The following is a 14,485-nucleotide window of genomic DNA, read 5'->3' as shown; positions in this document are numbered from 1 at the left end:
CAGCTCAGGCAAGCTCTGTTGCTTTTCATTCATACATTCCACTTTTCAGCCTTCAAAAACAGTCCATCCTACATGCATTCCTTTTGTACTACTTTTTCAGTACTGCATCCAAGTGCCTGTATTGAGATCAGACACCAAACACCCTGCAGGCAAAGGGAAATTTCTTTTTCCTACTTATGAGGTAATCAGCTTGGTTCAGCTTTTACACCTCTGAAGTTTTCAGCACTAGGAAAAGAAATGTAGAGCACAGGCTGGATGTGAAAGACATGGCAGAAGTATGCAGCCAGACCCAGGGTGTGAAAAATTGGACAGAGTTGCAGAGTGTGAGTGCAAGGAGCAGGAATCCCCCTGGACTGTGAAACTGAGACCACGTGCATGGGGTGGACAGGCATGCTCTTCATTCGACAGTAAAAAAGGAAATCCACAGGCAGTTTCTCTTCCCTTCCTCCTGATTTCAGCGGTACAGCAACCCCAAATCCACATCACTATTAAGCCGTGATGAGCAGCAAGGGGAAACAGCCAGACATACTTTTTATTAATCAGTAATTAGACTCTAACTTCAGGAAATATCTGAAGTAGTCTTGTATGCCTTAGGACAGAGTAAAGTTTTCATTACAGAACACATTACATCAGGCAAGTTTGGGGTTATGCCTGAAATTCCTGGTGTGATAAATGAGAATAAGAAAAGTAACATTGTGGCCAATTACTTTGGCAGGGAGAGAGGGGAACAGTAGATAAACAAGAGTATGAAGCTGAGAAGAGCCATAAGCAGTGTATTATCTGCTAAATCACAGAAAGACATAGCTGTATGTCTAAAGGAGGGATGCACTAACACAGACACCATATTCCAGACTGATGCCTAGGAGGTTCATGAAGGAAGAAGGGATGAGATGTCATGCAGAAATGCCAGTCATCATACAGGAAATATGGATAGCTAGAGCAGTCTTGCCAAGGTTGCTATCATGTGGCAGGAGGCTGTGAATATGATGAATGATATCAGGGGAAAAAACAGGTTTCAGTAAAATAGTACTCCAGTCAGAGGATGTCTCACTGCTTTCTGTTCTCTGAGCAGAAACATGAAAACTCAGTGCTGGCCCAGGACATGGAGATGTGGAGTTAAGCTCCAGGACCTGGATGCTAGGCAATTGTGGGGACAAAGGATCATTTTCTTTCTGTTTTATAACACAGACTGCTCTCTGAAGGCTCTGGAGATAATGCAAGCACACAAATAATGTTTAGCTTGGGATAATACAGATAATTTTGTGCAAAAGGTGTCTAGGCTGGGAGGGCTGGAGTGGGAGTTTTGGACAGGAACGGGAGGGACGCTGTTGTATCAACCTCAGGCAGGGAAAGCCACTGACCATACAGTTCAAGGTTCACATTTGAATCCTCTGAGCCTTAACAGTATGCTTGTAAATAAAACATAAATGAAACAGCTCCTTCAAAGATGAACACATATGTAAATATTAAGGGTAAGACAAGAACTCTGAGAAACACATTGCCTCACTGCTCTGTTCAGGCTGCAGTTCTCTGGAGAGTTTGCTCTGTGGAAAGCCCTAAGACCACGAATGCTGCTTTTCATATGAAATAAACAGGATAAAGGGAGAAATACCTGGAGTCCCATGCAGCTGGGATTACTGTTCATGTCAGGTGTATTTCCATTTGGAACTGACCACCTGCTGCTTGGATGGGAGATGCCATCTCTCATAGAAATATTTTTAACCTCCACTTTGCAAATACTTCTGTTTACCAGGAAAAAAACCCCAAAACCCAACAACAACAATTATTGTGCCTGCTTGTGTGAAAATGAGGGAGGATGACTGTAGAACTGTAAAACTTACTCAAGTCATTTCAGTGTTCCACCTAAAAGGCTTCCCTTCTAAGACACTAATCCAGCTGCTTCTGTAGTCAACAGAGAGATTCAAGACCTTCAGGTGATTCACCTCATCCAGTGTTACACTAGGAAAACAGCTGGATGAAACCTGCTTTGAAGGTGCTTCTCCTGATAGTTCATTTCCCAAATGACCTTTAAATCAGAGGCACATCTAGTAGGTTCTCACCACACTGGGATGAAGATTGCCCACTTGAAGCCTCTTCACTTGTCCCAACTGACAGTCATACTCCCCTCTTTGCACAGGAAAAAAATACACAACCAAAAAAGGACACCTTTCTCTTGCTAAGAAACCTGGAAGATCCTGTTTGCTAAAACACATCCCTTGGTAACCTCAGCTGCATCAGAGAACAAGTTCAACTTCTGTGCTAACTAAAGGAGCAAACATTTCATGCATAACACATTTTGGTTTGCCACTGAGTTGGAGCAGTGAGATGGCTGAGGGAAAACAGTGGCTCTTGCTGGAACCTCTGTGTGACAACCAACCTCCCCCCTACATTAGACCCAGAGAAGCCTGGCTGCTGCTCTGCAGTCTTTGATGCAGAGACAGAGAGAGATTTGAGGGCAATGTATGTGGATAAATCAGGCATTTGCAGTAATGGAATCTTACAGTCAACTTTATTAATGAGTCTTCAGTGCAAGGGAAAATATCCTGGCACAAAAAAGACCAGTGAGTTGAAGAACAGTACAGCTCCATGTCATACTGCCTTTCCCTCTGCACAGATTTGGGCAGTGTGTATCATGTTCAGAGAACAGAATCATATACCCCTAGTTCCCCCAGAACTCAGCAGTCAATATTACTCAGCATAGACAAAATCCTTCAAGCCTATCCTCAGGCAAAACTCACCCTAAAATCGGTGGAAATTCTGTGAGAATAAAGACTGAATAGGAACCAAAGCCCTTACTCAATTCTCAGTTGAGCTTTGCAGACCAACCACCAGGACTGGAAGTATGCTTGATTTTCATCATCATGAGACAACACCTAGGCCCAGTAATCTCAATCCCACCCTTTCTTAATTTCAGCATCAGCTGGACAGGTAACACAAAACAGTTTGGCATCTGGTTGCTCAAGTAGCTGTATTGGAAGAGAAAGGAAACAATCTCTGAGGCTCTTTTTCTGGTATTCTGTTACCACCGCTTTCCTACACTTCCCTGAAAAACACTTGGTGTAAAAAAGCTGTTCATATTTCCTCTTGTGCCAGACACCACATTTTGTTTGGCATATACATTTCTGATAGCCTTTCCTCCACAGATGTCTATAAAGTTCACATCAGTCAGTTCTTCAAACTAGGTATATTAACACCAACACAGACAATTTTGTTCCAAGCACAGTTTTTCCTTACGTCTACGTTCTGCTGTTCACTTTTGCTTCTGTAAAGATGACAGCATTGCTACATATGCAGGACAATCAGGACTCCTGTGATGCCTAACACAGGATTTACAGTGCTGGAATGTCCCATTTCCACTGTCAGCAACGAGGCCTGACACATCAGCAGCTTCTGGCACTAGCAGTTTTCTGAGGGAAAGGGCAGATTTCAACTTAATTTCATTTCTCTCTTTCACTTTTCCTAGCTTCCTTCCAGAAACAACAATTTTTGAAAATGCACGTGTCGAAATAAAGAAAAGAAAAAGAAGGAAACAACCACCATAAAACCTCCTCCCATTTATCACTGTAACATTTCTTGGGTGGTAGAACAGGGTCCAGTGACATTTGGGGTGAGGAGGAAAAGGCAGGGGGCAAAGAGGCAACACATTTCAGACTCCTTAAAGCCATTAGAAGAGTTAGTGAGATGAAAAATAGTTTATAATTACCTCTGTTGAGTGAAGCTGAACTGTTTATATCTCCAGTGATAAAGGAAGACTCGGACTGCTTTCGAACCGTGTCATTCCACATCCTACGAATCCGGCTCTGAAGAGGGATTGAAGCACAGCAGGCAATGAATTTTTAGCAGCTGTAGAGAGGTTTCTTTCTGCCTCACTAAAGATGGCTACTGGCACATCTAGCTCAGGATGTGACTTGTTTCTAGCCAGCTGTAAGTAAGTAGTCGCGGTTTTTTTGTAACCTGCCTCATGCATGCCAGACCCTGCTAGACTTACTTTGAAACACAAATGCCTAGCTCAAAGAAAAAGTGTATAATTGAATTCCTTACATCTTAATTAAAAGAAAAAAAAAATCATGCATGAGAGAAACCCAGACCCCATGCCAGTTACAGGTTTACCAATAGAGAACCAAATAATGGAAAAATAACCCCCACACGGAAGCACATGTGCTTCTCATACTCAGACAACTTGTTTCTTATTTTTTGTGAAGTGCAACAGAAGACTTGATTTGTATCTTGGTGTCCCTGCACCAACAGAAGTTTTCTATAGCTATTTTCCATCTTGGGGATTTTAGGGGGGGCAAAAAAAATTCCCACAAATGAATGACTTCTGTTCCCATACTGAAAAATCTGTGATGGTTTTGCCATCTGTGGTATATCTTCTGCTACTGGCAAAAATGTCCTGAATATGTCGGCCTTCTGTTTTGTTCCTCAAATATGCTGTGAAGTATCCGCCTCTGTGGCATTTACATCACTGTCTCACTCCTCCCCAACTAGACCTTGCAAAATACCAAAAAATCAGCCAAAATTCATCTTGTGAGCAGTTCAATCCCAATCTCTGCTTGAAGATGACTGGAGAACCCAGGTGTCCCAGGGAAACTCTCCCTCACCTCACGTCTGTGACTCTACTGGACGTTTTCCCTGGCTGTGTGAGAGTGATGCTAGGTAATCTGGGAGTCTGGGAAGCCTTTTTCCCACTGTGACACACCACTGTGGGAAAAAAGTTAAGTGCCAAAAATCCATTGGTTCCCATAGTGGGATTTGAGCCGTGAGAGATCTACCAAGGCTTAATCATATGGTCCCAGGCTGGAAAGTCCTAGATTACTCACTGACCATGGAATAACAGCATCTCCTAATCATGCACTAGCCTCTATAAATGGAAGTACCATGTGGCATGAGGCCCATGCCCTTTTACAGTAATTATTTTTCACCTGGACATTTAATTTATTGTATTTTTCTGGTATGATCCATTGTAGATTAATTATTCTGTTTCCTGTGTGCTTCCCAGACAATAAAGGGATCTTAGAAGCTTTCCTCCTCATGGTCTTCTCTATTTAACGTTAGGAGCCAGATGTTTTCAGCAACTCAGATTGATCTCCATCTACTCTCCATCACCTCTATGAGGTTTCTCCTGGCTACAATAGGCCTTAGGAACTTCCATCCTTCAAAGGACACCTTTCTGCAGGCAAAATAATCTTCCTTGGTGCCTCAAACCTCACCTCCACAAGAGGACTTCTGCTAGAAGACTCAGCTCACCTTCAAAAGGGCTTGTTCTCTTAAGCTGGGACTGGTGGGGGCAGGGGACCACTGAAGTCAACTCTTTCTGGAGAGGAGGGTACCAGCACAGCAGCAAAGTTTGTATAACCAGAGACTTTCAAGTCAGCCACCTAAATGCTGCTGGATATTGTGAGTTTTGGACATTATTGGGATTTGATAGCCTACTGGAGAGAGGTTCTATATTCTATTGCTGTTATTTGCTCTGCATAGCTACCAGACCTACGAAAACACCGAAGTGGAGCTTTTGGATGACATCTTGGAAACCACTGCAAATAAATAATTATTTGCTCCAAGACATAAATTGCAAATTAGGTTTTCCTGGAAAGTTATAAGCTGTTACTCACTGCATGTTTTTTAAAATTTAATAGTGGAACTGTCATGTATAATTACTTCCATTACTAATACTGAATAAATTTGTGTTTGGTTTCTATTGATTAAGAAATAAGCTTCTTCATTTTATACGAACCTTTCATCCATAAATCTGCATCTCTACACACAAGTTATCTTCAAAGTGCGCAAACAACACAAATCCTGAATTTTCAGGTGACCAAAGGCAACAAATCTAGTAGCTTACCAAGACAGCCTGACCCCAATGGCTTGCTCTAAGAGGTCTATAAGCTAAGACAAATTGTGTGAAGCACAGAACAGACCAAACCACTGAATGTCAGGAAGCAAGCTCTTTCACTGGGAAGGCTGCTACAAGACACTTGTAGCCTTTAATTTTCTTTTACAAGAAAAATACTTGGTGCTTATAGCATCAGTCTTGTACATGTTAATAGTTGATAGTGACAACCTTCATCTCACAGTTAAAGGTATATACTGGAATGAAGCACAGCTGACAAATGCTCCCACCTCCTGCTTCCCATAGAGAGCAGGCAGGACACCTCAGGTGATAACCACACCTTGCCTCTGGAAGGCAAATTTGGACTTTCTATTCCCAACAGAACTATTTAGAAGGTTCTTGGAGAGGCATTTAATTGCCATCACATCTCAGGGGAAGCCACTGTGTTGAGTTCAGGTGTGGAAGTGAGGGGAATCTCTGCAGGTGCACTGGGGAAAGGCCTAAGGCAGCTCCTTTGGTGCCGAGAGGAGCTTTCCTCCCAGAACAGCTGAGAAGGGTCTTGGCATGGCACTGGGACACAAACAAAGAGCGTGGGTTACCTGTGAGCCTGTGGAATATCTTCCAGGTGTCCTTGACCCCGAGGTTTTTCCTGAGCCGATAGAACTCTCTGTACTTTTCCCACTACAGCAATGTGTGCGCAGGCATTTTCCGTACTCCTTACGTACCTAGCCAAGGAAAGAGCGCTGGCGGTTAGCAGGCAGCTCCTCCTCCAGCCCATTGCCTTCTGATTTTCAACACAGCCCCTGGTTTTTCCTCAGTGCTTCGTTAAAACAAAATCTGCTGCAGTGTGTGCAGTCCAGTACCCCTTGCAGCTGAGCTCGTGGCTCAGGATGTCACAAGAGACTGCTCCCCTGAGGCAAAGCTGCTCGTTGGCACCAGCCAGTTATGGCATCCTCTGAGGCACATCAAAGGAGCATGGCAGAAAGTGCAGGTACACTATTTATGACTGAAAATTAATATTGCTGTAGATTTGATATAAACTAGCATATTGGCTCATCAAGGTACTAGAAGTTATTGCTTCTGGCAGGGGACTAAGAAAAAAGAATTCCAAGAGAAACGTATGAAAGCTATTGATTTTTTTATAAAAAAATGTTTCTTGCAGTCAAATTGAAATTTGAGGAAATAGCAGAACCAGCAGCATTAGAGATTATATTCCCAATGCTCAGGGGATGGCTGAAGCCTGCTTTTCCACAGCACTGTGCAAGCCAGTCATGTTTTAAATGGGCATTGAAGTCAAACCCGTGCCAACTCCTTTGCTTCAGAGGAACTACGATGGCTAATGCAGAACAGGATGTAACCTTCCACCAAGCTTCAGGTGTGACTTTTTATGGGCAGCAATACCCAGAAACCAGATGGGACAGGGCTGAAGGTGAGCAGACTGTACTGAAGAGCCAAAAGAGGGTCATGCTACCCGTTGACAAAAAAAAGCCCCCAAACCATCATGCATGTCCAGAACACCAGTTGGAATTCCTTGAAGCACATGGTTAGCTTTAAAATTTTGCCAAACCCTCCATGAGCATTTCACAACTCTGTGAAACAACTATTTAAATAGAAAATTACAGCTTTTTCATTAGGCTCTTCCTTAAGCGCTTGAGACAAACACATACCACAAGTGCCCAATATGCTCGAGTGCCTAATCAATCCTTTGCTGAGAGAAAATAATTCAATTGCTTTAATTAGCCACCCACTGCTTGCCTCTCTGCAGCGTTCTGCCGATTTTCTAGGCCATGATAGATAGGAAAGGAAAGAATTTTTTTTTCTCCTTTTAAATAATACCTCCCTCAGCTCTTAGGTCAGAGAGATCCATCCACCCCACAGCAAGGTACCTTGCAGTGGTAAATCCGTGGTAAATCAGTAAATCAGGAACAATTCCACAGTCATCAGTGGTGGTTTAAGGGTGTAAATTGGCTTAAGACAGAAAAGAGAATGATTCTGTCATGCTGGCTGAGAACCCCACAAGCCAAGGAGGCTGTGTAGCGGTGCAGGGATGCTGAGTGAGGGACTGACCCTTTGCAGGGTGCACTGGGGGTGAGAGGATGTACCAGTCAGAATGGTGCAGAAATTCAAACTCCTCACAGAGAGGCACCTGCAGATTTATTAAGCAATGGTGATGCTTCCTACACTCTTACTATCATCTTTCCTGGAAACTCTCTTGCTGAAAGATTTGGGATCATCAGCAGGAGGTTGCATCTAGATAAAGCTTTTAAGCTTCTTGAGATGGACAAATTTGAGATGCAACAAGGACAAAACTCTTAACCCCAAAAGTCTTCCTTTGGTTTCAAGAATGACATTTACTCACAGCTCTGCAGATCCTTCCAGAGGCATCACTCACAGAGCACACTTTTTATGATGAATTTTGATTATGTTTTCATGGGCCAGATCTCCCTTGCCTGCATAGGAAAATGTGAGTAACAGAGGAACAAGCCCGTGGCTCTCAGATGGAGGACTGATCTCAAGATGGACCTGACATTACTCAAGAAGACATTTCACCACAAGATACTGGTTACCCTGAGAAACTGGGACCCATGTATCTACATAAACTCTTCCCTATATTTATATTAGTTCAGTAAACTGCCCTTTGAAACTAAAATGGACATAGCAAAGCATCAGCATGCACAGAATTGGAGGGCTCTGTACTACTGAATTTAAGCAGGGAACAAAAATGTTCTTAAAAATAGTTATTACTGATTGTCAGAGGCTGTAAATTTGATCTACATAAACACAGAATTTTTATTCTGTTGGGGATTTTTTTTCCCTCCCAAGAATTTATCTAAGTTACTCCACTGTTATCCTGCAAATGTTAACTGGGACATACTTCAATTTCCACCAAGAAGCACTTGCTGCGCTTGCTTTGAGGAAGATTTCCAAAACACTGTATCAAACCCAAGCAATACAAAGGCTAATGAACCGCTGCAGAGCACAGGTCTTTCAGTTCTTAAAAAAGCAGGGGAAGCAGCCCCTATTACATCCCATCAACCCACATATGCTGCCACCCAAAGGGGTGATTTCCTGCAGGGACTGCAAATGAGGATGTAAAGCTCCACTTTGCTGTGAGCACTCAGCCACGGGAGCACTTTCTGGATGCTCCTGGATTCTCTCCCATCTCACACTGGCATACAAGGAAGGAGAATCTGGCTGACAGCAGGCAAAGCCCTGTTACAGGGCCCTGCAAACTGACAGCTGCTTTTTCCCTTGCCTCTGACACATCTGCCAGGGCTGCTGAAATGCCACTGCCTCATGTCCTTGTTAGAACCTCATTCCCCAGCATCTCGCTGGTTTCCAGTCTAAATACCAGCCTTATTAGGTGCACAGAGATAAATCTGTGTGATATGGATTCAGGGCACACAGAAGATGCTACGATGTGGTTGTTAGGCAACAAAACACCTCGTTACCACCTCTCTTGCTGCTGGGAACCGTCCGTCTTACCTTTTTCTGGAGGACACAATGGAAAATGAATATAAACATTCCCTGCAGAGAATTGAATATGGTGAAGAGATACGCCATGATGACTGTGCTTTCATTAATATACATGAGTCCGAATGCCCAGGTCAGTCCTAATAGGCAGAGTAGGGCTATTGCACCTATAACCCAGGACCTGTTAGGAGAAACAAAAAAAAAAAAAAAAAGAAAAAAAAGAAAAAAGAAAAAAAGAACGGGATTGGTTTTTCATCTACACAAAAGAAGGCATGTGTCTACAGGCAGGAAGATTTTTTTTTTTGCCCCTGGTTTTAACAAAAAGAAAATAGCATATCAAAATAAATCATAGGGAGCTTTTGTCTTCAAGCTGAATGCAGTTTACAAATCTTCAAGCTTGAGGAAATACAAGGAAATGGAAGTGTTATGAGCATAGAAATTTATCATAACGAAAGCAACATTTGTTACCACAATGTCTCTTTTCTTTTTTAAATACATAAAAGCAGTGTGCATGTAAATGACATGTAGATGTTATTTCTGCAAATGGAGGAAAAGAAAATAAACCAAATGAAATGACAACTCTGATTGTCACTTTTTTAAGTGTCCACTGGTTTCACAGGACTGCCAGCTGGATTAGCTTCTTTATTTACACTTAACACCAAGACACATGTATTGCTGCATTTTAGCTAGTCTCCCATATGTGTGTAAGCCAGATAAACAGCTACAGGCAGGTGGGCAAGCCTTCCCTGCTTGCCAGATCCACTCCACACAAGGATCTTCCTTGCAGTGCTGCTTCACACTTCTTCCACCCTGTGATGAGGGAAGTGTGTATACTCGTACAGGCACTCACACACTACATTTGCTAACGCGGTAGCTGCTGCCACACTTCTGCCAGGAGAAAAGGAGGGGCAATCCTTCCTCACATGGGCTGCAAAACTAAGATTATCACTTGCTCTACCTCAGGAGGGCAGTGGGAGCAGAGGTGTAGCCACTTCTTGACTTCTAATGCTGTTCCAACAAAGAGGGGGAGCAGGTTTTTGCCTGCTTTCTCCCACTGACTTTCTGCCCGGACAACAGATCTTGGGACATGGGGTGACTGCTGCATGTTAGGTTTTTTGGGTATTTCAGGAAAGCTGGAAGCTCTGCTGGGATGGCAAGAGGAGTATTCCATGTTTTCCTGCTAAATAACATTTAGTCATCTCCTAAATTACCTTCTCAAAGACTGATCTTCAAATACCAGGACAAGAGATGAAGTATGAGAAGCAGCCCAGGAACTCTGTACTGCTCCTAGCCTAGTCTTCACATGATGTATTACCTACAACTTTAAAGGAATTGCTGCTGCACAGGGGAGGGAGCAAACTTCTACCTGGAAAGCAAGAAGCACCTTGAATATCTGTTTGTTCTTTACCTAAAGGCTTTGGTTTTCTTCTGCCATCCCCTGTTATCATTAGGTGTAACATCATAAAAATGAATGCAATGATATCCAATCTTTGCACCCCTTCCTCACTGTTTAGCCCTTCTGTATCCCAAATCAGACAAGACTGCAGTGAGCCAGCACCTCTGTTCCCCTGTCTGCCCCAAGGCCCCCTGAGGTGCTGCAAAAGGGCTCGCAGGAACAAAGACCTGCCTATGTTTCCAAGCCCTTTCAGCCTTGTGGGAATGTGGTTTGGGTTTGGGCTTCCATCTGCTAAGCACAGCATGGGGCAAGGGGGAGAAAGATGAAGCAGCAGCAACTTGGGGGGACAAAGCAGTCCTGCAGAGGTCAGACAGACAATCTCTGCTATGGAGATGTCATGGCAGCTACAGCCTTAGAATCATTTTCCTTTTAGCAGGGCTTGTCACAAACAAAAGCATACCAATGTTGTATTCAAGTCTTTTGTTGTTTGTTTTATTTTTTTTTTCTTCAGGTAATAGAATGAAAATGCAGCATTAAGTCTTCCACTGAAGTTTATAAAATATGTATTATTTAACCACATGACCAGAAGAGCTCCCTAAGGTAACCACTTATTAAGACAGTTCTTTAAAAATCACTATTATGTACCTAGCAGACCAGAACAGCTCCTTTGAAGCATTTCCAGTCAATCCTACTAATAAATATTTAGCGTGTTGCAAACTGAAAATACACTCTCACAATCCTTCAGAAAGATAGCCACTAGATAAAGTTTACAGCTTAGTCACTTGGGATACTTTTCTCCCCAAGATTCCACCATCAGTGAGAGCATGCTATTGTCCCAGTTGCATACCAATTAATAAAACACAAATAATTTTCTTTTTCACCAAAAAAAAGAAGAGCAAATTAAGTGGAAACCACCCCCCTCCCCCGTTTTTTTTTCTCTTTCCTCTTTTCTCATCCCCAGATAAAAGCTTCCTGCACTTCCAGAGTATGTTAAAAGTTATTCCTTGGAAATCAGAAAAATATTCTGCTCTGAAGCACAGCCCATTCTTGAATCTGACTAAAGAGCCTTTGGCTGCAGAGCTGTGAAGGAATGAAATAGTTATTTAGTGAAGAAATGCTACCTTCAGTGATGGAAAGGAATCTGGGTTAGAAGACCTCCACCAGTGCAAACTGCACACATTTACAGTGTCTCAGAAAACAAGAGGCGGCGATAAAGAGGACGTGGAAGTTACTGTGAATAGCTCCATCCCACATCCACAGAAAAAAACAGAACCAAGCGATGGAAGAGAACATGGGAATGGTGCTGAAGGAACAAACACACAAAGGACTCTTCACCAGAAGAACAAACTGAAAGTCTACTGCAAAGTCGATTTGCTTCTATTTTGTGCTACTGCACATTCATTTTTTGGTTGCAGGAGAAAGAGCACAGATGCCCTAAGGTACGCAATTTCTAGGCATTTTTGGCTTTCTTTACAGGTTTGGGTTGTTTTTTTTTTTTTTGGTGCAGCTTGAGGTTTTTGTCTTACTCCTTGTACAGACTTGCTACTGCTTTTCCTTGGCTTTTCTTTTCTGTTGTGGAATTTTATTGCAATTAAACAAAAATATCCGATTTTTGGTACATCTGAAAATCAGTGGTTTACAATTAGGAACAATTAGGAGGTACTTCAATGAGCAAGGGGTCTCCAATGCACACAGATTTGCTTGCACTGCTCCCATTAACTAGAAAGGGAATCATGGGGTACAGCAGCCATGCACCTTTTAGAAAATTTGCTTCTGTATTTATACTACCATAAAGCAATCCCAGACAGAGCACAGTGGACCAGAGGCTGCAGCTGGTAAAACAAGTCTGTACCACACAGGATTAACTTTGGAACTTACACCTTGAATTCAAGTAACATCCAATTAAGGAATACAAAGCAAATTAGGTGACAATTGGTTGGCAATACACATGCAGCACATTTACTCTGCACCTTAGCTGTATGCCTGACCATTTTCCTGCACAGTTTGCTCTTCTGCCTCAAAAGCGAATGACAGAAGCTTTAATGATTTTTCAATATCGATCTGACAGCTGGTTCATGAGACCACACTGATAAATGAAATTTATCAGCCATTCAGGTCATTCTTACTTGATGAAGGGTCTGTTATCCTCATAGCTAAAGAATGCATAGACATAAAGACAAGAACACCAACATTAGAAATATAATGACATAGAGAGTAGAGTTTACTGCTAGCTCCCCTCCCTTCTCCCACCAGCCATCACTAAAACCAGAGGTGGAACAGCACCAGGTGCACCTGGAACACACCAGCCAGCCTGGCTTGCTTCCCCAGGGAACTGAAACATGAGTGGGAATGCTGGCTTAATGCACAGAGGCAGGCATCACTAGCCGTGTGCTGCAGCTACCCCTCCTGGCTACCATCCCACAGCTGTCAATTGGCTTTGAAATATCTTCCAAATGTCATGGCTGTCCTCGGAGTTTTGAAACCCCAGCATAGCCACCACAGGCGGCTTTCACATATTCATGTGGCAAAACTTCACCATGCCTCCAGAACTGCCTGCCTGTGGGGCTGGAGTGTGTTACAGGATTATCTTTATTGCCATTTACTTTTCCAAAGTGGAACTTCCAAGTTGCCACATTATGAATCAGACTGCAGCAGTCTTGAGGTAATGACATCAGATCTTCTGAAGCCCTGGGTGACATGGCATGGACCTATCTATTACCATTTCATGGGGAAGGGCAAGGAAAGGCCTCTGTCAGGCGAGGGTGAAAAGCAGCTCACTGCAGTGATGAAGAAACCAAGCTGGATCACTCAGCTCCTGTCACCATCACTGCCATTTTCCTCGGGGAGTCTCCCTGTTCTTCTGGGACACGCTGTGTGCCTAACCCTGCCTGTGTGACAGGTGATGTGAACAACTCCCAGGCCTCCTCTCCCCGCTGACACCTAGCTTTCAAACCCGCCATCCCTCACAGAAACCCCTATGGGTGCCAGAGATGGAGGATGGCTCAACATGCTCATCTCATTACCCCTGTCAACCAGAGCCAGTCCATCCTGCTGAGACCTCCTCTGGTCAATACTGGCAACCTGCAGCTCCCCTACCATGCAATTAAATGAAATGAAGATACGAGACAATCTGGAGCTGTCAGCCCAGCAATGTGGGCAGGAGCAGGGCCTGGATTTCTATTACTGAGTTCACAAGCGTGCAGGTTCTATGGTAAAGACTTTATACCGAAAAGCAATCAGTACTAGATTATAAAAGTACAGAATTATAATTTTTTTTCATGTTGCTCTTACTATCCAGACCCTTACAAAGTTTTTCAGCAACCCATAATAGTGTTTCTTCAAGGCAGCTGAAGGTTCCATTTCATCTTTTTACAGACAAAATGCAAAACTGGTAAACTCAGTTTCCCTTTGAACTTGAGGGTAACACTTCAAAGCAGCTAAGAAGAAAACCACCAAAAAGACCTTAGCAGTTTTTACCCTGTTTCCAACATGGGTGTGTCTAGGGCCCAATCACAAAAGCAAACAGGTGCCTAAAGAAGTGAGATTTTCAAAGATGCCTAACTCCCATTTTAATTCTCTACACACAGGGGCCATCAAATTTAGTCTCTTATATCTCTCATGAAATACAATCCTTTTCATTTCACCAACTCAAATGTTGTAAGAAGCTTAACTCTCGTGTTAGTAACAATTTCTGACAAAAATTACTTCAGAATGTTTTGGGTTTTTTTACCCCTGGTGAAGTCTGTGAAACCTATCAGTGCAGCAGTAATACTGTGTCATTATCT

General features: G+C 43.0%; 1 protein-coding gene across 2 annotated transcripts in view; it reads right to left on the bottom strand.

Moving 5' to 3' along the window:
• Positions 1–14,485, bottom strand: part of ADGRL3 (adhesion G protein-coupled receptor L3) — a 481,237-nt gene that overhangs the window by 20,037 nt on the left and 446,715 nt on the right. For both annotated transcript variants that reach the window (XM_058838032.1, XM_058838033.1), the window contains 3 exons: positions 9,317–9,485; positions 6,430–6,555; positions 3,704–3,800 (listed from right to left, as the gene is read on the bottom strand). In XM_058838032.1, coding sequence (XP_058694015.1) covers positions 3,704–3,800; positions 6,430–6,555; positions 9,317–9,485 — 392 coding nt within the window. The remainder of the gene's footprint in view (positions 1–3,703; positions 3,801–6,429; positions 6,556–9,316; positions 9,486–14,485) is intronic.

The sequence above is a fragment of the Poecile atricapillus genome, chromosome 4 (assembly GCF_030490865.1).
Source record: "Poecile atricapillus isolate bPoeAtr1 chromosome 4, bPoeAtr1.hap1, whole genome shotgun sequence".
Taxonomy (NCBI): Eukaryota; Metazoa; Chordata; class Aves; order Passeriformes; family Paridae; genus Poecile; species Poecile atricapillus.
The sequence above is the reverse complement of the archived record's forward strand: the minus strand, read 5'-3'. Positions and strand labels throughout refer to the sequence as shown.